A 23,746-nucleotide genomic window follows, 5' to 3' on the forward strand; every position below is an offset into this window, starting at 1 on the left:
TACTAAACAATGAATCAGGACTTGTATGTAATGTTAAACTACAAGGAACAGAGTAAAAACTGTCATGTTTGTCTCTTCTCCACAATTTTCATTCACTTTTGTTCTGAACCTGAGAATTGCCCTTGGGAATTGCAGGTGGTCAACTTCTCCCAGGGAGCCAGCTCAAGCTGCTCAGACCTTAGTATATGACTAAGATCCTCTGTATGTGGATCAAGAAACTCCCATACAAAGGAGGGCTCCATTGCCTCTGCAGTAGAGGTGGTCCAAGATGAAAAGGTTTATGCAGAGGAAAAGGGCAGGATCTGGATGGCCCAGAGAGTGGAGACAGGAGCATACACACTCTTTCCCCTTTACACCACAGAACTTACATTATGTCTGTGTTAGGAAAACATCTTCAGTGAAGGGACAGCTGCAGGCTGGGGAGTCCCTGGCAATGAAGCTATGCTGCTAGGGAGCATAGGAAATGCTGGGGCCTCAGAGCCAGAGTGATGGCAAAAGATCTCCATATAGGTGCACCTGATCTCCTTTGGATCCCTGGTCAGCATCATGAGCCATTCCACATGGGACAGACTGACAGCCCAAAGCAGAATGAACAGGGAGGAATCCCCTAAGAAGATTATCATAAATATGTCTGCCTATTAGTTCCCCCTAGTTGATTTTACTTCTGGAAAGGGTGTTGAATGGAAGTACTTCAAAATGACTGCAGATGTCTGGGTCAGAGCCTCAGTCAGCACTGAAAATGACTTGTATTCATAACAGAACAAGAGGGGCAATACTTCCACACAGTGTATGACTGAAACTTATTTTCATTCAAAAAGTGAATGTTATATGACTCGCTAAACTCTTTGGCATCATTGTTCAACCAGATGCCATTACGACATGTTACCCAAATCCCTCGAATCTAAAGAGAAGCAGCCAAACAAATAAGCCGTTCCAAGGTTAACTGCATAACCCCTACTTCAATGCAGATATAATATATAAATTCCACCATTTAACTGAGGACCAATTACACAAAACCTGCTTAGAGCATTACTCTGCTAATGTCTAGTTAATACCTTCAGGCCAAAATTACCAGATATAACATTTTCATCATACAAATGAATACATCACTGTCCATTCAGAAAACTCACACCAGCATACAGTGCATGCAACCATACATTATACATCTCCTGTGCAAACTAAATATGTTTGACACATATTTAAATAAATTCGTTGTTTGTTAAATTCACATAATTAGACATTGGAAGACTGGACTCATAATACTTGAATGTGTTCTCATAGATATTCCAGCCTAGGTACTCCACTAATCAGTGCACACGTTATCAATAACAAACCAGAATGGGTGTCACAAAGACAAATGAAAATGATTCCTAAATAACAAATGGAATTAAAATTAGAATTCCCTCCCTTTTTCCTGACATATTTTAGTGATTTTAAGATGCTCATGGTGAAAGTGTGTGAGCTTCTCTCACAAAAGCAGAATGACTCCGCTACCCACTCCTTTTCCTTCTCTATTTCCTTTTTTACGAGCTGCAACATGTCTTCTTAAGTACAAAACTGAGCAACCTTAATATCCTTTATAACACTACATAATGTGTTCGTGAAATGTTACTGGGTAACATCTATCACTTGTGACCAATACGTTTACTGAATTAAGAACATATCTTGTCATTTCAAGACAAAGAAAACCTTTATGTTCAGACTCAGTAACACTAATATTTCTTCTCTTCCTAAACAACATTGTATGTTACTTTCTATAGCTCAAATATTTTTCCTTATGTAATACATATGGGCTGTAAATCTTTCATCTCCAAGAAGACATGTGAACAGAACATGACTGAATAGCCATTTTGCTGCTTCTTTGCAATCATACATAAAATATTATGCATGATATTATATATTTTCTCATAACCCAAAGGGGCTGTGCACAATTTTCAACTTAATTTCAAGGTATAGGTTCCTAACGGGAATAAAACCCAGGTCTTTAGATTCAAAGGGCATGATTCTGCAGCTGATTTTAATGGAGGACTAGTCTTCTTTGGGACAGCTGAATTTGGTCCCGAATGCCATATCACTGAACATAAGGAAAAAATCATGCTAGATGAGACACACATTTTACCCATAATTCCACTCCCAGCCTGCGTGGAATCCTCTATATTATTTCAAAAGAATATTCAATGTGAGCAATACAAATTAGTGATGCCATAGTTTTCTCTTTGCAATCTTTATCTTGAGACGGCCTGCACTGTCTCAATGTCTCAGTAACAGTACAGTACCTTGTTGCTTAATGATTTCCTTTGCACAAGAGGCACCAACGGAATTGTTTGCACAGCACTCAATGGAAGAGTCTATCACTGTATCCTGTATAATTAAAGTGCTGCTGGAATGCCAGGACCCAAAGGTTTTCCTCTTGGGTATTTCTCTCAAAATCCCATCTGTGATTTCTTCTGTACAACTAAAAAGAAATGAGGTCCAGCTCTGATTATTACAACCTGCACAGGGTTCTGGGAAGGCCATATCATGAGAGGTGGCTGATATTTGTGGTAGACAGAATATCACTGAGCTCTTCCAGCATGTTATTATACATGATGATATATACATCTGCATACATTATACATGATAGGATAGTTATATCACTGTAGATACGTGCATGTGTGTGCATATGATACAAAACTCCGCAAGAAAGTTAAGCCCAAAGCAGTCCATGAAGAAATACTAAGGGATCTCACTAAATGTGGTGACTGGGCAACAAAATGGCAGAGGAAATTAAAAGTTGATCTCTGCAAAGTAATGCCCATTGGAAAACATAATCCCAGCTACACCTATACAATGATGGGATCAAAATTAGGTGTTATAACTCAAGACATTGGGTCTCAGAGTCACTGCATTATATCTATAAAAAAGCTATTTTAAGAAATATTTTAAATTTATTTAGTCATATGTTTTCCTTTCTTTTTGATTTCTGTATAATTAGACCTATAAAAAGAAGCAGGCATAGATGGAAGAATGGAAAAATAATCATACCATGTAGAAAACATTTTTAAAATATTTAAAATCTCATTCATAATTTTTCATTAATATATTTGATCTGGTACTTTCATTTGAATGTAGGATTGTTTTTGGAATGAGTTTTTACAATGAGTAATGTAATATCAACAAAATGCAAGAAATACTTTGATATCTTGAAGTTTTAGGCCTGATTCAACCTCTATTGCAGTAAATTGAATTACTCATTGACTTCCTCTAGTATTAAATCAGAATGTTAATGAACTTCCATGTAATCAAATGGCTAGCTAAACCAAAAGAATACCTTGACACTTCAATGTATTCCCTGACAAATCCATGCACCCTGGTACTTTGATTCAGTAGGACCACTAAATGCACAAAGGAAAACTTATATGGGATCCATCCATACTGGGACACTGTCGCCGTGTCTACACTAGAGTTTTGTTGACAAAACTGGGTTTTTGTCAACAAAATTCAGGGACCGTCTACACACAAAAGACATTTTGTCGACAGAGTCTCAACAAAACAGAGCACTTTCCCCGACAGCATTGTCCCTCTCTGTGTGGAGGAATAATGCTTCCGTTGACAAAGTTCTGTCAACAAAAGTACAGTGTAGATGCTCCAGGGCCCTTTTGTTGACAGACAGGGCCAGTTCACTGGGCAGCTCTGTTTGCAGAGCTTCTAGTCAGCCATTCTGTTGGGAAAGGGCCAGGCAGTCTGGCTGCTGTCTGTCGACAGAGTGGATTGCTCTTTTGATCTGCTTTTATGTGTAGATGCAATCTATCAACAGAAGTTTTGCCAGTAGTTCTCTTCTGACAGTGACTTCTGTTGACAGATTGCTGTAGTGTAGATGTAGCCTGTGTGATTAAATTAATGCCTAACTATTGCCATACACACAGCTGTGTTTATTTCAAAATAAAGAGCTTCAAATACACTTACATATGGGCCTGATATTGCTTCTGTTAAAGTAAAGGAAAAACTCTCACTTAGTCTGATTCCTCTCTATATCAGACTGCTATTTCACAACCAGCTGAAAGTTCATCTTACAGTGTCCTGGTCACTTCCTAGCCTTTATTTAACCAAAGAAACATTACAGGTTGGATTTTTTTAAGCAGGGTTGTGTGTGTAGAAAAATGTCTTTATTTACTTAGAAAAATCAGGTCCTGGACATTTCCTCCAAGTCCAAAATGGTTCAGGGTAACTATCAGAGAAGCAAGAAATCTGTTCTGATGTTGACTGTATTGTTACTTCAGGTTTCCCTGTAACAAACATAGCACAAAAAAGGGTAAAACAACACATTAGCCAATTATACAGTTGATAAAGTTACACCCAGGGTGCTGAAACAAGTTGTATAGTGAGGGAGCTGAGAGCCACTGAATCAAACTGTCTGTATATAACGGAAATCACTTCAAGCCAGGGGGTGCTGCTACACCCCAGAACTCCTAGTTCTGGCAATACCTACCCAGCTCATAGGGGTTCTGTGGAGAGTAACTAACATGGCCCCTGTTGATGGGATGCCTTTTTAAATACATAAGTAGATTTTGATCACTTTGGTTGTGATGAAACCACATTCTTTCCTTTTGATGTAAAATGGAATAGGGATGAAAAGGTGAAGTAACTGACCCAAGGTATCACAGTGAATCAGTGGCAGAAACAGGATTAACACTCAGGACTTCCTAATTCTCAGCCCCAATACAATCATTCATCCAAACTGTGCTAGACGCGAAGAGGCGAAATCTGATTGCCTGGTTCCCACTGAAGAGCATTCTATTGGAGACATTTAATGTAAAGCAATGGCATGATATTACTAATATGTAAGAAAGGTGGGATGACTGAAAGCATTCAGCAAAAATACTGGATGGAATGCAGAGCCCCTGCCACTGCAGCACTACTGGGTACTAAATGTTCATAGCTTTGTGATGCTCAGTGGCTTTTGGAAGGATCACACTGTATATAATTGTGATATTGCAGTAAACCAAGTGATGTGAGATTATCAGGGGAAACGTTATGATCTGCTGAGAGCTTCTGGACCAGGGTGCATCTGGGCAAGGGTAAACACACCTAACCCAGAGAACATAGATCATGGACCTCAAGGAAAAGGGGATAGAGAAGAACTCAGCACTGGGAGGGAGAAACAAAGGGTAACCCCAAAAAGGAAGCTGTTGTTTTTTTTTTTGTTTTTTTTTTTGCATCTGCAGTCCTGGAGTTTGGACACAGCTCCCTAAAGGGCCAGCCTCTATGCAGGATCCCCTTGGACCTCTCGCATGTCACATCCTGAGGTAACAAAATCCCAGAAACCGGATTAAATTAAGAGTCCACACAGCAGGGAAGAAAAGGGATTTATAATATGGGACAGAATCAAAAGACATCCAGGGTAATGAACAAACCATCTTCACACCAGACTATCTGAACAGAGGGTGTGGTATCATAAAGATATTTATAAATGCCCATGTGTGATAAAATTATGGTAATAATGTTAAGACTTGAGGAATATGAATTTTGATATGGATGTTAAAGTTTATGGTAATGCAACTTCTCAGTTAATGGCTGTAAAACAGATTTAAAGCTCACCGCTGCAGAGAAACCACAACAAATATGGTTTGTTGCATGAGAGGGGAAACTGAAGCACGCCATCTACGGCCTCAATGGCTGGATGCCAAAGGAACCACAATAACTACTGCCTTTTAGATAGTCAGTGACTAACCCTCTTCTAGTAAACTAAGGTGTGACATTTCATGTCTTGGAGGAGCACCCTGTAACTTAAATTACCTTAAGCTGTATGTCTGCGCAGCTTCCCATTAAGCCCTGTGCAGAGGTTCAGGCCTGCAGCAGGGAGAGGTATTTCTCCCCAAGCCCACAAATCTCTGGGGTTAGCATATGGGGATGCCTCTCTCTGCCAGCCCCAGCACTGAGCTACTGGGGCCAGGGGAAAGGGACCCATTCTCACCATCCTCAGCAGGGAGCCATCCTGGTAAGTCTGAACCCAATCCCGTTTTCCCCAGCTCTCCTATACCCCAAAGCCCTCATCTCTGGCCCCAACCCAAAGCCCACACCCCCAACCCAGAGCCTGGGACAGCTCCTGAACCCCAGCCCCTAGCCCAGTGCCTGTACCCACATATGCTTCCCATACCCCAGCCCAGGGCTTGTAGCCCTTCTGCACAACAAACCTCAGTCCTGAGCCCCTCCCAAAGCTGGAACCCCCCTCATGCATTCCAAGCCCCTCGTCTTCAGCCCCATGCCAGAGCCTGCACCTCCAGACAGAGCCCTTTCACTGTTACAGGCCTGAACCCCTCCACCTCAGACTTGTTTATGAGATGTACAAATAAGAACATGACAGACATTAGGAAACAGAAGGCATTAGTGAGCAGCCTTCATATTAGTTACCTCTTAAATTCCTATTTATCCAACCTTCCTTCCTTTTTTGTCTTCAAAAAAGCTTGTGTTATTGTATAATCTAATATATTTAATATCTAGTGGCAGAGCACCCTTGAATATCCTAAATTTCCTGATCTAGAATATTACAATATTTCACTTTTTGGAAGATGGAAGAGGGATGGGAAAGAAAATGTATGATGTGAAATCTGGGAAAACTTCCATTGATTGATTCCAAGGAGATCAGGACCTTCTCACCCACAGAGATAATCAAACCTGTTCATTTTTTACTTACGTTTCACATGCAATGTCATTGTTTTATTCACATGTGTGTCGTCATTTTCTGCATAGAATATGTATTCCCCTGATTGATGTTTATGATCACAGAACCTGGAAGAAATGCTGTTGAGAGAAAGGGGGAAAATGCTTGAGCTTGCTGTCACGTGACTGATTTTTATATTGGATACGGAACCTATTTTATGTTCCCAGTATATCTGTTGGCTTCATATATTGTGCTGGGGGGGGCCATGTGAGGTGTCTAATGAAAGCTGATGATGCCCTAAATCTGTGCATGCTACTTATATGTCTGTGTCATGTTTGCAGGTAAAGTTATAGATTTTAGCTATGTACCTATATTAGAAAATGTTTTAGTGCTAAATTTCACATCAGAAGGTGTGAACTCAGCCCCAGCCAGGATATTGGGCGAAATGCTCAGGCAGTAGAATCTACATCCCAGATGCTTGGAACTTGTCAGTGGAGTGCGGCGCACTGGTGAGGTGACCTGGGCTGAGCAAAGGAATTGAAAGCAGATGCCCAGGTATCATCATCCCACTTGCCATGTACATGACTGGGGTGTGCTAGCAAAACCAGCGACCAATGGCAATTTGCCACAACAGCCCACTTGGGTCAGGTGGGGCAGATCCTCAAGGGCCTATGGGAAGAAAAGAGGGCTTTGTCCCTAGAAACAAGAGAGAACCATGTGGTGGACCTAGCAGCATCCATCTTGAGGAGAGAAGCTGTTGTCCCGTTCCAAGGATCCATGTGCCAGCATGCTGACTCCAGCTAGACAGATCTACATTTCTCCAGTAACTAAGACTATGTAAACTGAAATGGACTTCCAGAGACTTTCAAGAATCAGCAAATAACATGGCTGGCCTGCATCAATAGCTATAATCCATGTATGTAAAGTATTGTTTTAACAATTTTTCCCTCTAACCCTGTTTTTTCTTTTTTATTAATAAACCTTTAGATGGAGATCTGAAGGATTGGTAAGCGTGCTGCTTTGGGTACAATCCAAATGTATGTTGACCGGGGACTGTGGCTGGACCATTTGGGGCCAGGAAGAATCTGCATGGATTTGCTGAAATAGGTTAAATAACGTCTCACCTGAACTTGGGGTTGTTGGTCTGGGCTGGTATAGCAGCTGGGAAGTTCTGTGGCTTCTGGCTTCTGTGGCTTCTTGCTTGTGTGGCTTCTGGCTACCCCATGAGGCTGGCAGAAGTACTTTTGTGGCTAATTGAATCTGCCATGGTGAGAAGGAAATCCCAGCCTGGGGCTGTAAATGGCCCGGATTTTAAGCAAACATGCCATGGATTGATTTCTTTAGCTGTGCTCAGAAACCCCAGCATATTACACGTTTACAGAGCACACCTCAGGATTGAAACATTTTTTAAAGAAACTCAGGTTAACAAAGATTCCAAACAAAATATTTCTGAATAAAGAAACAAACCAGCAGTAATGTAGCACTTTAAAGACTAACAAAGTAATTTACTAGGTGATGAGCTTTCGTGGGACAGACCCACTTCTTCAGATCTACAACCCTACCAGAACAGACTTGATATATAAAGCACAGAGGTCCAAAAATTGTTATCAGGGTTGACAAATCAGAAGAGCAGAGGGACAGGGATATGGCCAGCTCGAGTCTGTTCTGCTAAGGCTATGATCTGAAAAAGTAGGTCTGTCCCACAAAAGCTCATCACCTAATAAATTATTTTTGTTAGTCTTTAAAGTGCTACATAACTGCTCTTTTGTTTTGGTAGAATACAAACTAACATGGTTACCTCTGTCACTGAATACAGAAATACAAGAAGAGTCTCTGGACGTAACTATATGTGCTGGAATAGGATTGATTTCTAAACCTGTTCACGTGATGGTTTTATGTTTGCGTAGATTGCTGTCAGATTTGAGAGGAGCTTTTTCTGCTTCATCAGTGTTAGAAGAGTACTTAAGGGAGATGTAATTATTGGAGTTGTATGGTTTAGATGTCCTGATTTAAGGGAATAAGGATAGCTGGCTGGAAGAGTTTCAGTCAGTGAATGGGGTCAAGAGGGCAGGCATACAAGGAATCTATAACAGTCAGAAGAGAAGAAACAGCCAAAATGATCAGGTAGATACTCAGGAGAAAGAGACACTCAGAACTGGAAAAGAAACCTGAAGGGTGGAGGGATGGGGAGGATGGAGGACTGGGTAGTTTTTTATAGACAAGACACATAATCCAACGTTCTGAAGCCAGCCAGCCATATGTGGTCCTAAAGCATGAAAACGGACACTGAAAAGAAGTGTCATTTTGCCTTCTGACTGAGGCCAAGATTTCCATGAGTAATTATTGATTTGGGGTGCCTTAGTTGTTGAGTGATCAACTGGGACACCTTCAAAGTGCCATAGTGCTTTGCACTTTCTAAAAACCACTCCCCCTTGAGAGTGCTGCAAGTGCGGCACCCAAACATCCAGAATCACTAGTCACAGGAAAGGTATAAGGGGAGCCTTTTAAGAGTTATTTCTTTGTTGTCCATCTGCTGGTTCAAGGAAAGGTGAGAGAACAAGATGTACATGAGAGCATTTGCCTTCATGGATGTGATTCACCCACAGTAAGGAAGTGAAAAGCAGCAGTGTGCTAAACACACAGCTCTGGTCTGTTTTTTAAAGAGAGAACAGAAAATGGAAAGTCTTTAAGGACATATTGTTGCTCTTAGGACTTAGAGGAACTAAACACGGTGCCAAATTCTTTATAGCCTGAAATTAAATGTTAAGATCCAAAGTTCATATTACCAATTTACTATAAAATGCAGTAAGGAGGAACAACTGGATAAGGAAACAACAGAAATCAAAAAAGGAAACAAAATAAATAAAAAGGATATGAAAGGAGTAAAGTAGAAGTGATGGGAGATATGTTTTTTCAACCATAAACCGAAATACACAAGGCTGAAATAAAAATCCAAATCAAACAGTGTGTTTTGGAATGTGAACCATCTGCAAAATGGGTGCTATAATAATACTTAACTACCTACCTTGCTACAGAGGCATTGTGTTGGCTGAAATCTGTACCAGCCCTTGAAACTCTGAATGCTAAGTATAACTGTCTGGGATGCTGTAAATGAAAACTTTTAAAGAACATCATTTAAACAAAACTGATCCCTTGGGTCAATGCCATGGAGCACCTGGGCAGCTATGTCCTGTAACTGATGTAGCTTGACTAGGACTCTGTTACAAGAATCTTGTCTGGAGGTGACTAAAGTGTGAACAAGCACAGCTAAGCCTGCAAAAGACAGAAAAGGGGGGCTTTTTACAGAACTTGGAAGTGCCTGTCACTATAGTAGAATATGATGATAACATGACTTTCCAAGCTGAAAAAGCAATCTGGAGTGACATTTATGATCCTGAGCTCACATGGTGATGTGAGCTGTATGTCTGAGTTACCAAAACTATCTCAGAGTTCCTAAAAACACTATTCATGGCTGCTCAGCATCACTTTACTCTTGTCTGGGTTGAACCAACTTTCTATCCTCCAAACACAACACTCTGCCAGACAATCAGCCAGCTAGGAGATGGTCTGTTGTAGTTGGAAAGTAAATAAGCTGAGTACTATCAGCATGTAAGTGGTATCTCTTGGAAAAGGATGAGTAGTGACTCATGACTACTTTTAGAAGGGACCATCTACAGAACTGATCTTAAGCACTGAAGAGGAGATCAGCCTACTCACACCAGGGACTGCTGATTGGTTGCCAAGACCTGGTAATCAACTCTACCAAAATCTACTACCAAAACTAACAACAAAGACAGATCTATTGCTTCCATGCCAGAAGAAGATCCTTTACCAGGCTGATCTGTGCTGTCTTTGTAACGTGATGGTCTGACACCAAATAACCTATCTGAGTCAGATGGATAGACAAGTCAGTTACAAAATAGGACCAAACAGGCTGAAGACTAAGGTGAAGTGTAATGAAACTATAAAGCAAAAAAGTGAAGACAAGATTGCAAGAGAGTTTTAAGCAAATAATTAAATGTTTTAAGCATATGAGGAACATGAAATCAACATTCGAGCAATGTGTCCTTTCAGACTTGGCACAGGCCATGCATAGACGAGAGTAGATAATAATGCTAAAATTTTAACATTTTGCCTTACTTTTCACAAAGTTAGAGTTTAGAAAGCAATATGACTTTAGTTTGCAAAGCTGAAAGGAGACACAGAAGGAAATTAGATAACGATATCAAGAAATTAACCTGGAGAATGTATAAATCATTAGGACTAGACAGACTCTACTAATCTACTTATTACAGGAAATAGCAGAAAAAATAGTTAACAATTTATTTTGAAAACTCATTTGGTAACATGGGCAAAAGCCTTCAGCAACACAGCTAGTAAAAGTTCTGTAATGTAGACAGGGCCTAAGAGACCTACAAAATATCTAGGAAACTACATGCCAATATGCTTGGCTTTAGCAGCCTGAAAGATACTGTGAACATGAAACAAGCATGGGTTAAGACTAGAAGAACATCTAGAAGATTATAATACAGTTATGGATGATCAGAATGCGTTCATAGAAAGAGAATTATGTCTAAGATCACGAAACTGAGTTTTCCGAGGATATAATGAAAATAATTGAAAGAGGCATGTTATGTGTATAATTTAGGAAAGGATTTGTTATAACATACAAGCCGTGTCTACACTAGCCAGCTATTTCGAAGTAGCTGGGCCAACTTCGAAATAGCGCCCGCCACGTCTATACGTGCCGAGAGCTATTTCGAAGTTGAAATCGACTTAAGGCAGCGAGACGTCGAAGTCGCTATCCTCATGAGGAGATGGGAATAGTGCCCTACTTCGACGTTGAACGTCGAAGTAGGGCACGTGTAGATGATCCGCGTCCCGCAACATCGAAATAGTGGGGTCCTCCATGGCGGCCATCAGCTGAGGGGTTGAGAGACGCTGTGTCCAGCCCCTGAGCTCTATGGTCGCTGCGTGCAGCAGCCCCTTAAAGCTCCCCGCCCCCTTATTTGCTGTGCAGGAAGCTGAGAGCTCGTGCAGGCAGCAGCACAGCCTGCACATTCTCACAAGCCCCAACCCACCACCCAGCACCCATGGCAGCCAGCCAGCCCCCCAAGCGCCCACAGGGCACCCCCCCAAGGGGACCCAGGGCTCCCAGCCAGCCAGCCAGCGGGGGAAGAGGCAGCGGGGCTCCTCCTGGTCGGAGGCCCAGATCCGGGACCTGCTGGGGCTCTGAGGCGAGGAGGAGGTGCTCCAGATAATGGGGAGCAAACGGCGGAACGCAGATGCCTTCGCTCAGCTGGCCGAGGGCCTGGCTGCCCAGGGTCACCCTGTCCACACTCCTGACCATGTCAGGAGTAAGGCGAAGGAGCTGCAGCAGAGTTACACCCAGGCCCGGGACACAGCCAGCCAATCTGGGGCCGCCCCTGCCGCTTGCCCCTTTTACAGGGAGCTCAGGGAATCCTGGGCCCCCGGTATACCTCCTCCCCCCGGCCACCCTTGACACCTCAGCCGACGAGCCCCAGGAGGCCCCGGAGACAGAGTCCGGCCCGGAAGCCAGCCCTGCACCCCAGGGGCCCCCACAGGAGCCCACCGCTGGGGCAGCACAGCAGGAGGAGGAGGCCTCCAGCGACGGGGGCTGCTAATAGACCTCCCCTCCTGCAGCTCCAGCAGGGCGTCCACCCGATGGGTGTCCCCCGACCGTGGGAGAGGACTGTCAGGTATGTACCCCGGTTCACACCCCTGAGGTTAAGGGGCAGGGCCAAGGGACATGACCAGGGCCCTCCACACACCTAGATGACCATGGCCCTGAGGACAGCAGTGGCATGTCCCTCAGAAAAGTCCATCAGCCCCTGCCCCCCAGCAGGACAGCGCCATGCCCCATCCCTGGGGATGGGGGGAGCAGAACCTAGAGGTTCCCCCCGGGGTGGGGGATAGCACACCCATCGTCATCATCAGCATCTCTGGGGGATGGGGATGGGGAACCAGCAGCAGAGGGGTGGGGGGACATGGGCCATGGGTCAGGGCCCAGACTATCGGCTGTCTCCACTCTTCCCCCCTGTTCTGCAGCTGCACCATCTGAGGGCCCTGAGAGCACAGGCACTGTGTCCGTTGTGCCGGACAGCCCACCGGGGCTATCGCAACAGCCCAGCCCAGCCCAGCAACGGAGCATGGCCCGGCCCCAGGACAAGCCCGACAGTGCCGGAGCCATCCCCGGGCGTCCGCTGACCCCCAGCTCCTCGCCAGCCTCCGGCGTGAGCTGGAGGTGTCTGAGCGCCGCCTGCAGGTGGAGGAGCGGCGGCTCCACCTGCAGGAGCGAGCGCTGGCCTGGTGCCAGGAGGCCTGGGGGGCTTTCATGCGGACCTTTGAGCGGATCGCGGAGCAGTTGGCCCCCCCCCGCTGCTCTGCCCGCCGTCCCTCCAAGCCTCCCTCCACCAGCAGCTGTCCTGGAGCCTGCCGCCGAGGGGGACCGCGGGCCTCAAGACCTGGCCCGGCCATATCTGCCGGTTGTCCCGGCCCCCACCCAGCCTCGACGGGGCCTCCGGCCCAGAAGTGGGTCGCGCCCCACCCCCACGCCAGGCACTGGACGATACAGGTGTCGGGCCAAGGACATTGCCCCCCCCGGCCCCTCCTCCTTTGTACATATTCCCCCCATACTTGTAAATAGTTTATTTGTTCCACCCCCCCCTTTAGTAGCTGCCCCCCCATGTACATAGTTCCCCCCTTCTTAATGTTGAGTTCATTGTTTTGTTTAAAAAAATAGGTGTTGGTTTATTTTCAAAAGAAGTGTGTGGGTGGTGTGTGCTCTCTGGTGCTCAGTGGTGTGGGCGTAGGGGCAGGTAGTGTTGTGGGGGATGTGGGGGGTGGCTCACCAGCAGCTGGCCCTGCCAGCGCTCATCCCGCAGCCTGCTCAAAATGGGCCCCAGGGCCTCCCGGACCCGGATCCCCTCAGGGTCGACCTGGCGACTGGGGGCAGCGGGTGGCTGGACGTCGGCCCTGCCAGCCTCCACAGCCCAGCCCTGGAAGAAGGCCTCTCCCTTGCTCTCCACCAGGTTGTGGAGTGCGCTGCACGCACCCACAACCTGGGAGATGTTGGCGAGCCCCGCATCCAGGCGGGTGAGGAGACACCTCCAGCGGCCTTTAAGGCGGCCGAAAGTCCTTTCAACCACCTGGCGTGCATGGTTCAAGAGGGTGTTGAACTGCTCCTGGGTGGCACTGATATGGCTCATGTAGGGGCTCATGAGCCAGGGCCGGAGGGGGTATGCCGCGTCTGCGACGAGGCAGAGGGGCATGGTGGTGTCCCCCAGCGGGATCTCCTGCTGGGGGATGTAGGTTCCCACCTCCAGCCAGCGGCACAGGCCCAAATTTCTAAACACCCGGGTGTCGTGGGTGCTGCCAGGCCAGCCAACATAAATGTCCAAGAAGTGGCCCTGCCTGTCCACCAAGGCCTGGAGGACCATGGAATGGTAACCCTTCCTATTCAGGAAGCTTCCTCCGCTGTGCTCCGGGGCACGGATGGGGATATGGGTCCCATCTAGAGCCCCAAAGCAATTAGGGAAGCCCAGGCTGGCAAACCCTGCGATGGCAGCATCCAGGTCCCCAAGCTGCATGAGCCTGTGGAGGAGGAGGGCATTGATTGTGCGGACCACCTGCAGGGGAAGGACATGAGAGAGCACCCATGAGGGTTGTGCAGGGTGTGTCTGGCCCTCTCCCCGGGCTCCCCCTACCCCCAGGGCTCCCCCCTGAGCTCCCCCTCTTCCCCGAGCTCCTGCTCCTCCCCGGGCACCCACTCTCCCCCGGGCTTCCCCCTCCCCCTGGGTCCTCTTACCTCCATGACGACAGCCCCGACGGTGGCCTTGCCCACACCGAACTGCTGCCCTACGGATCGGTAGCTGTCTGGAGTGGCCACCTTCCAGACAGCGATGCTGACCCGTTTCTCGACGGTGAGGGCACGTCGCATAGGGGTGTCCTGGTGCCGTAAGGCAGGGGTGAGCCACTGGCAGAGCTCGAGGAATGTCTGCCGGCTCATCCAGAAATTCTGGAGCCAGCGGTCATTGTCCCACTCGCCAAGCACCAGCCGCTCCCACCAGTCCGTGCTAGTGGTGTACCTCCATAGTTGGCAGCGTGTCCGGCGGGGGGAGGCTGGGAGGGCAGCAAGGTCTGGGGCTGCTTCTTCGTTCCTTGAGGACAGCTCATCTTCCTCAACTAAAAGATGCTGAGCTGCCTCCTCCATGGCACTGAGCAGGGCAGCCACTGCTCCAGGGGCGGGTGTGTGGGCCTCTGGCTGCTGCTGCTGCTGGGGCTCCATGCTGCTTACACGGGGTGTGCATGCTTGTGGCTCTGCAGACTGCGTGCTGTGCAGGCTGAGTGTGTCTGGGAGGGGCCCTTTAAGGGAGCAGCTTGCTGTTGCCCTGGAAGTGCTAGTCTGCCCTGTGACCCTGACCGCAGCTGTTCCTGGTACCCTTATTTCGATTTGGGCCGCTTTTGTGTGTAGAGGCTCCCCTGCAGCGCCTATTTCAATGTAGCGCTGTCCTATGTCAACGTTGAATGTCAATGGCACCAGCCCTGGAGGATGTGTAGATGCTACTCGTCGAAATAGCTTATTTCGATTTTGCTACATCGAAATACGCTATTTCGTGTACCATCCCAGTGTAGACATAGCTACAAAGACTAATCAAATGGATAATGCAAAATATTTATGAGTAGCTCTTGAAGGCACAAGTAACTTTATAGAACATTTTGGTAATGCTGCTCTTCCACAATATCAATCTATTTATGTTTTAAAATAACCAACTTAAAACTAAAAGCCACACCTTACAAATTAAAAGAAAAAATGAACAAATACGTCTATTTTAAGAGACAAAAATAAAATAAATATTTTTACAAGTTATAATAAATATTCAGAATAGTTAAGTACCTGTATCCATCTGCACTGCAGCTTTGCTCACAAGGAAATGATTGTTGGGAAGAAATCCATATACATCTAATTGGTGGATATGCTTTAAGCTTAATTTCAAAACAAAACTCTTCCAACAGATCGATCTCAAAATCTTCTCTTGAATCAGTTACTTTTATAAATCCCTTTTCTATAAACAAAATATTAAAATTCTGTTATCAAGCAATTCTGAAAATGTGTACATTTTTTCCCTTTTATTATTGCAAGTCATAAATGCATTGGTCATAAAATCACTAGTGACCACGCTGTCTTCTCAAAGATAAGGTGAGTCAGGGGGGTACCCATTTTAGTCGGTAGCTTCACAAATAACAAGCAATCCTGTAGCACCTTAAATACTAATGTATTTATTTATTAGATAATGAGCTTTTAAGAGTAAGGCCCACTTCCTCAGATTTGGTCTGACCCATGAAAGCTCACTACATAATAAATACATTTGTTAGTTTTTAAGTTGCTACAGGACTGCTTGTTATTTGAAAAGATCATGTGTAATACTAGGAGATAACATGCAGTTCTATCCTGGTGTTCCTCTCCAATCTACAGTAAACCCCCGAGACACATGCAACCATATATATATATATGGTTTTATATATATATAAATGGTAATTTAAAAAATTTACATTTGAGAGGGTCCACTCTAAGTTCACAGAAGTCAATGGAAGACTCTATTGACATCAGTGGGCTTAGAATCAGGTCCAGAAAGGAAACAAACAAAGAAACAAACAAACCATGAATTATAGCAAATAGTGTTGGCTTGGACTTTTATTTTTAAATGTTTTTCTACAAGCCAATTCCGGATGCTTTGTAAAGCACAGTTTTCTCTACCTGAAGTCCTCCTTTAGCCAATGATATGGTGGAAATTCCATAAAAGGGACAATGGTTTAAAACAAGAAATGCTCCCTTTTTACGTTGTCTCCAATTTTTGTGAGTTATAGGCTACGTCTACACGTGAAGCCTACATCGAAATAGCTTATTTCGATGTAGCAACATCGAAATAGGCTATTTCAATGAATAACGTCTACACGTCCTCCAGGGCTGGCAACGTCGATGTTCAACTTCGACGTTGCGTGGCACCACATCGAAATAGGCGCTGCGAGGGAACGTCTACATGCCAAAGTAGCACACATCGAAATAAGGGTGCCAGGAACAGCTGCAGACAGGGTCACAGGGCGGACTCAACAGCAAGCCGCTCCCTTAAAGGGCCCCTCCCAGACACACTTGCACTAAACAACACAAAATACACAGAGCTGACAACTGGTTGCAGACCCTGTGCCTGCAGCATGGATCCCCAGCTGCTGCAGCAGCAGCCAGAAGCCCTGGGCTAAGGGCTGCTGCCCACGGTGACCACAGAGCCCCGCAGGGGCTCGAGAGAGAGCGTCTCTCAACCCCTCAGCTGATGGTCGCCATGGCGGACCCCGCTATTTCGAAGTTGCGGGATGCACAATGACTACACGGTCCCTACTTCGATGTTGAACGTCGAAGTAGGGCGCTATTCCTATCCCCTCATGGGGTTAGCGACTTCGACGTCTCGCTGCCTAACGTCGAAGTTAACTTCGAAATAGCGCCCGGCGCGTGTAGCCGTGACGGGCGCTATTTCGAAGTTAGTGCCACTATTTCGAAGTAGCGTGCACGTGTAGACACGGCTCTAATCTTCTTAGCTGTCCAAATGGTACTGAGGGGAGTATTTTTCATCTTTTCAGGTGGAAAGTCATATGAAGTTATGCAGTGAGCACTTTCAAATAAATTGGATCTAATGGCTAATGCCACACTGCTTACAAGTGCCTTGAAATAAAGTGATACTATTTCTCTACAAAAAAATGTAAACAAAATAGCTTTTTCTCCTAAGGTTGAAAGAAGGGAGTGCAAGAGTGAGTGATCTGGTTTGCACAACTGTCACTTTTCCTGTTTCCATGTGGCAAGTTTTGGATTTCTATTCAAAATGTCTGAAGATTAATTACTTAGGGGCCTGGAAGTCAATTTGAAACTCTCAAGTCTACATTTCTTGTTGTGGTTATTAGTTTTAATTTGGAACCCAGTATTCAGCATCTTTAAATCATTTATTTTAGAATAGCTCATCTCTCCTGGACAAAGATTGGATAATGCTCCACATTGTTTATCCAAACCTGATAAAAAATGGCTTCAGTGTTAGGTAACATCCAGAAACTGGATGTGAAAATAAAAGACATGAAGAACTCTGCAGCTGTAGTGGATGGTCTGGATTCTGTTGTGTTTAAAAACTCTCTGCCAGACTTGGCAAGCTGAGAATAGGGCTAAAATTAAAAAGGTGAGATGAGCTGGCGTACTTGAAAAGGAGCAGAAAGATAGCAATTTAAGCTGTTTTACTGAAGTGTTTTCTTCCTACAGTAATGCTGCTCGTCTCCATTTGAGACTAGACTATCAGTAAGGAAATCTATCCATGTCATTCATCTACAAATTGCATTTGTCAGTGTTGAGATTCTCCAGGGTGAGGTATGGGACCATTAAATTTAAACAAACTCCATGGTTAAATTTTGGGATCCGAGGGTACAGTTTTTCTATGCTACCCCCAGCCTTAAAGAAAACAAAAGAGATATTTGTCTCCTCTTTAAGCAGCAGCCTCAGACGCTGGGTTCAAATTTATCCTTCCTTTACTGGGAAATTTTGAATACCACTGAATGACCAGTCTGTTGTATTTAGTTACAGACAAATGCACTTCTCAGTAAAAGACTGAAGCTGAATGTACATGTTTCAGAAATTGTGAATTCCTATATGAACAACTCCTTATTTCTCATCTCAGGATCTTAGGCCTGCTTTGTTTTTACAGCATCTCACCTTTGGAATAAGGACTGCAGGTGATGGCGTTTGGGACTAATTTCAAGCCTTCTACATTACTCATTTTGATATTATTGTGTTTTTTTGTGTTTCCTGGAAAGCACATAAGCCTTGCTGGAAACCACACAAACTGAAAGGGCTGATGTGCCTTTGTTCTGCCTTGGATTTTTATTGTCAAGCTTATGTGGCATGGTACTAGGAGCTAAAATTCACCTCTAGCAGCCTGACGGTGGGAGTTGACTAGTGCAAGCAAGAATGTAACAGTGGCTGTGTCTACACTACAAGATAAAATTGAATTTATTAATTTGGATTTTGTAACTTTGGAATTTATAAATTCGATTTTGACTATCCTCACCTCCCCACATGCTCCTCACAAAGTCAACTTATTGCTGCCACGCTTAATTGGCAAACATCGACTGTTGCAGTAGTGCATTGTGGGAACCTATCCCACACTTCCCTCATCCACGTAGCATTCTGGGTATGCTCGCTGACCTTTGACATCATCTTCCCACACTGAATTTTCCTCATTCCCCTCCTACGCTAAGCAAACATATATTTTTTTTTCCCCATTGGAAAGAAAGAAAAGAAGGGCATCCACAAAGATGGCAAAAAAGTTAACAGAAATCTCTTTCTCCTGTAACTAAATTCTCATCTGGCCATACACTGAGTGTCCCCCTTCCTGTGATTGCATCCGATCCCTGCAAATAACACAGGGACAGACTGTATTCTCAAAGTTAGAAGAAAGAGGATAGAAAAGTCTAGGAAAAAAGATCTTTGTCTTCCCTCTTCACTACACAGACATTGCCAACATGGGGGATGGTAGTGAAATCTCACACATTGAACTTTTAACAGAAAAAGGAATCTCAACTGTCCCCCCCCCATTTTTGGGGGAGAGGGGTCAAAGCATGAAGACAGATAGGAAATGTTAGGAAAAAGATTTTATAACAGAAATATCAAACCAGGAGGTGTCTGCAATGGACAGTAAGTGGCCGAAGTATTTTTGGTGGGGGGCATGGGGGCTGTGGTCTGCAGCTGCAGAGCCAGTTGAAATGTTGAAGTAGTTGAAGTACTCTCCTCGAATATCTTAGTTGCTGGGGGACACTTCCCCGCAGCAGTTGCAAGACCCCAAAATGCTTTCTTGCCTTTGGAGCCCTAACAGTGCACAAGCTAGGACACGGCGCTGCCTGGCAGCATGGTCAGCACCAGGCACATCCTTGTATTGGGTCAGGAACTACCATATGATGTGGCTGAATGCAGGAAAGACCTCACCTGCCTGGCACCTGTGGGAGAAGGGAAGGGGGGCGGGTCATGCACAAACAAATATAAAACACTGAGAAGAAGCTTCTCAGCCTCTTATGCAAGCAGGACCCCCACAAGAGCCTCGCTGCCCCGAGCTGCAATGGGGTAGCAGCTGGCGCCAGGCAGCACAGAAAAAAACAACAAGGGTAGAGACAGAACTACAAACTCCCTGCTGGGGCCATTTGTAATGTCTAGCTGCACTCACAGAGCTAATAACAAAGAAAGAAAGACATTTCTCAGGCTCTCATACAAACATGAGCCCACAGCCACAGGCTTCCTACCCTGATTTGAAATTCATGCTCTTCCTGTTACCTAATTAGTGTGCTCCTGGAGAGCAGTGGCCAAAGTGGAGCACTGAGGGGTATTGTGGGTTACATATGGGACATCTGTGGAGGCTAATAAATTTGATTTTAAGACATGGTGCTTCAACACTGGCCTTTGATCGAACTTTTGAATTCGAGCTTGACGCTACACCCCGCAGGTATCGATGATATTGTAATCTCGATACTAGGGCTCCCTAAATCAAGCTAATGGTATTTACAGTGAAGACAGTCACAAGGTAATATCGAGCTAACTGCCTTAAATTCAAATTGATCTCATAGTGTAGACACAGGTAGCACGAGTTGCCTACATGAATTCTGAGTAGCAGTGTGGGAGGGACAGCAGGCTTCACAGATGTGATACGCCCCTTCCTTATGTGAAAGAGCAAAAAGAGACAGGCTCAGAGAGTAAAGATGTGTTCACTTTATTCCTGTCCCAGAGCCACAAAGACTCAGGGCTTATCCATACTACCACGGAAGATCAACCCACTCAGGTTCGATCTTCTGGGGTTCAACTTTGCGCATCTCATTTGGATGCACAAAATGGAGCTCTCAAGGTCACAGTTGACCCCTGTACTCCTTGCAAGATGTGAGAAGTAAAGGAGGTCAAAGGGAGAAACTCTCCTGTTGACCTTCCCCTGTAAAGGTAGACAAGTTAGCTGAGTGCAGATAGGTCGATTTTAGCTATGCAACTGGTGTAGCTAAAATTGCCTGTCTGTGGTCAACCGTCTATGTCTAGTACAGACATAGCCTCAGTTGCTCTGAATAATGGCCTCCCCCTGAGCTTCTCCAGAGTGAGCACAACAATGCGTTGCTTCTACTTTGGACTCAGGGGAAGCCACCAGTCAGCCCAATAAAATGACTGGATGTTTGTAGAGCATCACTAGAATTTTTAGGAAATTTTGCCAGATACACGTTGTTCAATTTTGCTTGTTATGTACATATTATTACATATTTAAAAATAAGAATAGGTATATAAAATAGTGCATTAGTACAATGTGGCCGAGTTACTGTTGGTTTAGAAACCTCAACTTTTGCATACCCTGCCTTTTTAAATTTTAACTGGACAACCCAAATTTTAATTTAAAATTTATCTCCTAAACGTGTTAGAAGATCAACTGGATAATTTCAAGGTATGGTAAGTCAAACCTCCAAGAAACTTCAGGTATCTGGAAATGCTGCAGAGCGGTCAAATATTTCATATCCCTAACCTCCTTCTGAAATGGTTGCAGTTGCCACCTTGAATTATTTTGTTTTTGGAAATAATATTGCAAGAATGACATTGCTGAGTAGCCTACACTTCAGATTAATGTTCTAGCAGCGTTACTGCCAGAACTGGTGTCCTTTGAGGAGTATAACCTGAGGGAAGATATGATTATGGGGCACCATAATCCAGGTCTGGTTCATCTCCATTTTCAACTTCAAGTAGAAACAGAAGTTTTCACAGTCACTGTAATCACATTGTGTGCACTTGCAACAAACAGCTGAGAAAAATATGGCACAACATGAATCTGAATTACCTAAGACTGTAACCAAAACTGTTTTATTTGGATGTCTTGAGGAAGAACAGGTATAATGTCCACTATCACTTTGTCCCATCCATGAGGCAAACGCATAGAGAATCCGAACCATAGACGAGCCTTCTTGGTAGTCTGTTTCTTCAAACAAGCGTTCCTAGTTTTTAATAAAGGTGTGTATTTAATATTGTGTGATACTAACTGTTATTACTCATGTGAAAAGATTGTGTCTTATTACCTGCTTTAATTCTTTGTTTTTAAAATGCCATTTCAGTTTGAATTTATAGCTTTCATAAACTGCTCTACACCTTATCAGTAATGGTTCCCCAGCTTTAAGAAGTAATTCTGGTAAAGATCCTCCAACATTTTCATTTAGATCTGCAAAATGAAAACACAGCAGTGAAACCACAAATGAAATCATTTTCTCTACAGTAAAATATAATTTATTTCACCCTTCCCTTCCTTTCTACACCCCATTTTCACATTTCTAAGCATCCACAGTTTTTGCAGCTAATATTGTATCTGTAACAATAACAGACTATTTTTTCAGATTTATAACACTAAAATGAATTATAATAGTCTAACATTTAAATGAATTATACCAAATTGTCTCCTGACTTACAAACCCAGCAATAATCCTATATTCACACGGGATACAATTTAGCACAGAATTAAGCCAGTCAAAGTAAGCAAGAATTAAGCCAATCAAAGTATTCATTATTAAAAAATGAATAGCAATATTACAAAAAATCAAGGTATTTTTATTAAAAGTAGTTAAAATATGTGAAAATAGCAGTTATTTATAAAATGTAAAATAATATAACAGTTTGTGCTTAAATGTATTTGGCATTAGAAGTTACAAGATAAATTTGAGACAGAAATTGAGCAGCATTACATTAGTTTTGTCTAATAATATACTCTAAACATATTTATTCTAAATATGGCAGATTTATAGCCCAGTATTGCAAACCTGACTCAGGTGAATGGTGTAACTGACATCAATGGCAAGATAACGCCTCTATTTAAATAAAGCTTACAGTTATGTTACCTATTGTGTATAGCTTAGTACATTCTCTGCCCAGCTCATTAGTTGCACAGCACTGTATGTCTGTTTGAAATAATGTATTTGCTGAAACTCCATGCCGCACCTTCTGTACTCCATATACTTCCCCATTTCTTTTACCATCTTTACGATTTGTACTGCTGCAACTGTAATTACAAATATATTAATTTTCTGAATTGTTCGGTTAATCCCAAAGCCATATCCAAGGCCTGAGACAATATGAACAATAGGAGACAAACTAGTATATTATGCAGTTGAATAAAAGGAATTAGAAAATGTGGAGATTATAAAACAAAACACAATGACAATGGAACTAGAGAAGCTACTGGATAAGCAGAATGAGCTGATAGTATCCAAATAATACACTATTGGGGTTTATACTGGTAGGTGTAAACATTTGTAATTTTATGGGTGAAAGTCTGGCTCCATTGATGTTAATGGCAAAACCAGTGAGCCTAGGATATCACCCTACATCTCTGGGACTGTTTTGAATCCAGAACATTGGACTATGAGCCGCTATTGCTTGAGCTAGAGGGAACAATTTCCAGAGTCTGAAGGCTTCTGAAGACTCAAAAATCCCTGTGTGGCCCAGGACCTCAAGAGGGATGGAGTTCCATGTTACCAGTCATGTACTCTGTAGCTGTGTCTACAACACAAAGTTTTGTCAACAGAAGCAGCCTTCTGTAGACAAAACTAGGGAGTGTCCACCCTACAAATGCGTTCTGTCTAGAATCTGCCAACAGAACGCAACCTTTTTCCCAGTAGAGCTCTGTCTTGAAATTTTGAGGGATATCGTCTCTGTAGACAGATTCTGTTGACAGAAGACTAGTGTAGACACTCCAGGGGTGGGGGAGGGGGGGCTGTGTTGACAGAGAGGGCTTCTGGTTCAGCAGGCAGTCCTGTCTGCAGATTTCCAGTTAGCTGTTCTGTTGACATAGGGTTGGGCAGTCTGGCCACTCTCTGTTAACAGTGTGTGTCAACTGGAAGAGCCCCAATTAGGTGTGTACATTATTCTGCAGACAAAGATTCTGTCAGGAAATATCTGTTGACAGAACTTTGTAGTGTAGACACAGCTTGTATGAAAACATACAGAATGTTGAATTTATTTACCCATGACCTGATATTTTACTTGGAACTGTTCAT

At 44.1% G+C, this 23,746-nt stretch overlaps 1 protein-coding gene across 1 annotated transcript in view; it reads right to left on the reverse strand.

Moving 5' to 3' along the window:
* The window catches only part of FLT3 (fms related receptor tyrosine kinase 3), a 114,089-nt gene that overhangs the window by 28,017 nt on the left and 62,326 nt on the right, over positions 1-23,746 (reverse strand). The window contains exons 8-14 of the mRNA XM_074982251.1: positions 22,589-22,749; positions 21,779-21,918; positions 21,544-21,697; positions 15,558-15,726; positions 6,674-6,780; positions 4,154-4,265; positions 2,277-2,455 (exon numbers count right to left, since the gene is read on the reverse strand). Of these exons, the coding sequence (XP_074838352.1) occupies positions 2,277-2,455; positions 4,154-4,265; positions 6,674-6,780; positions 15,558-15,726; positions 21,544-21,697; positions 21,779-21,918; positions 22,589-22,749 (1,022 nt within the window). The remainder of the gene's footprint in view (positions 1-2,276; positions 2,456-4,153; positions 4,266-6,673; positions 6,781-15,557; positions 15,727-21,543; positions 21,698-21,778; positions 21,919-22,588; positions 22,750-23,746) is intronic.

This window comes from Carettochelys insculpta, chromosome 1, assembly GCF_033958435.1.
Source record: "Carettochelys insculpta isolate YL-2023 chromosome 1, ASM3395843v1, whole genome shotgun sequence".
In the NCBI taxonomy this organism is placed as follows: domain Eukaryota; kingdom Metazoa; phylum Chordata; order Testudines; family Carettochelyidae; genus Carettochelys; species Carettochelys insculpta.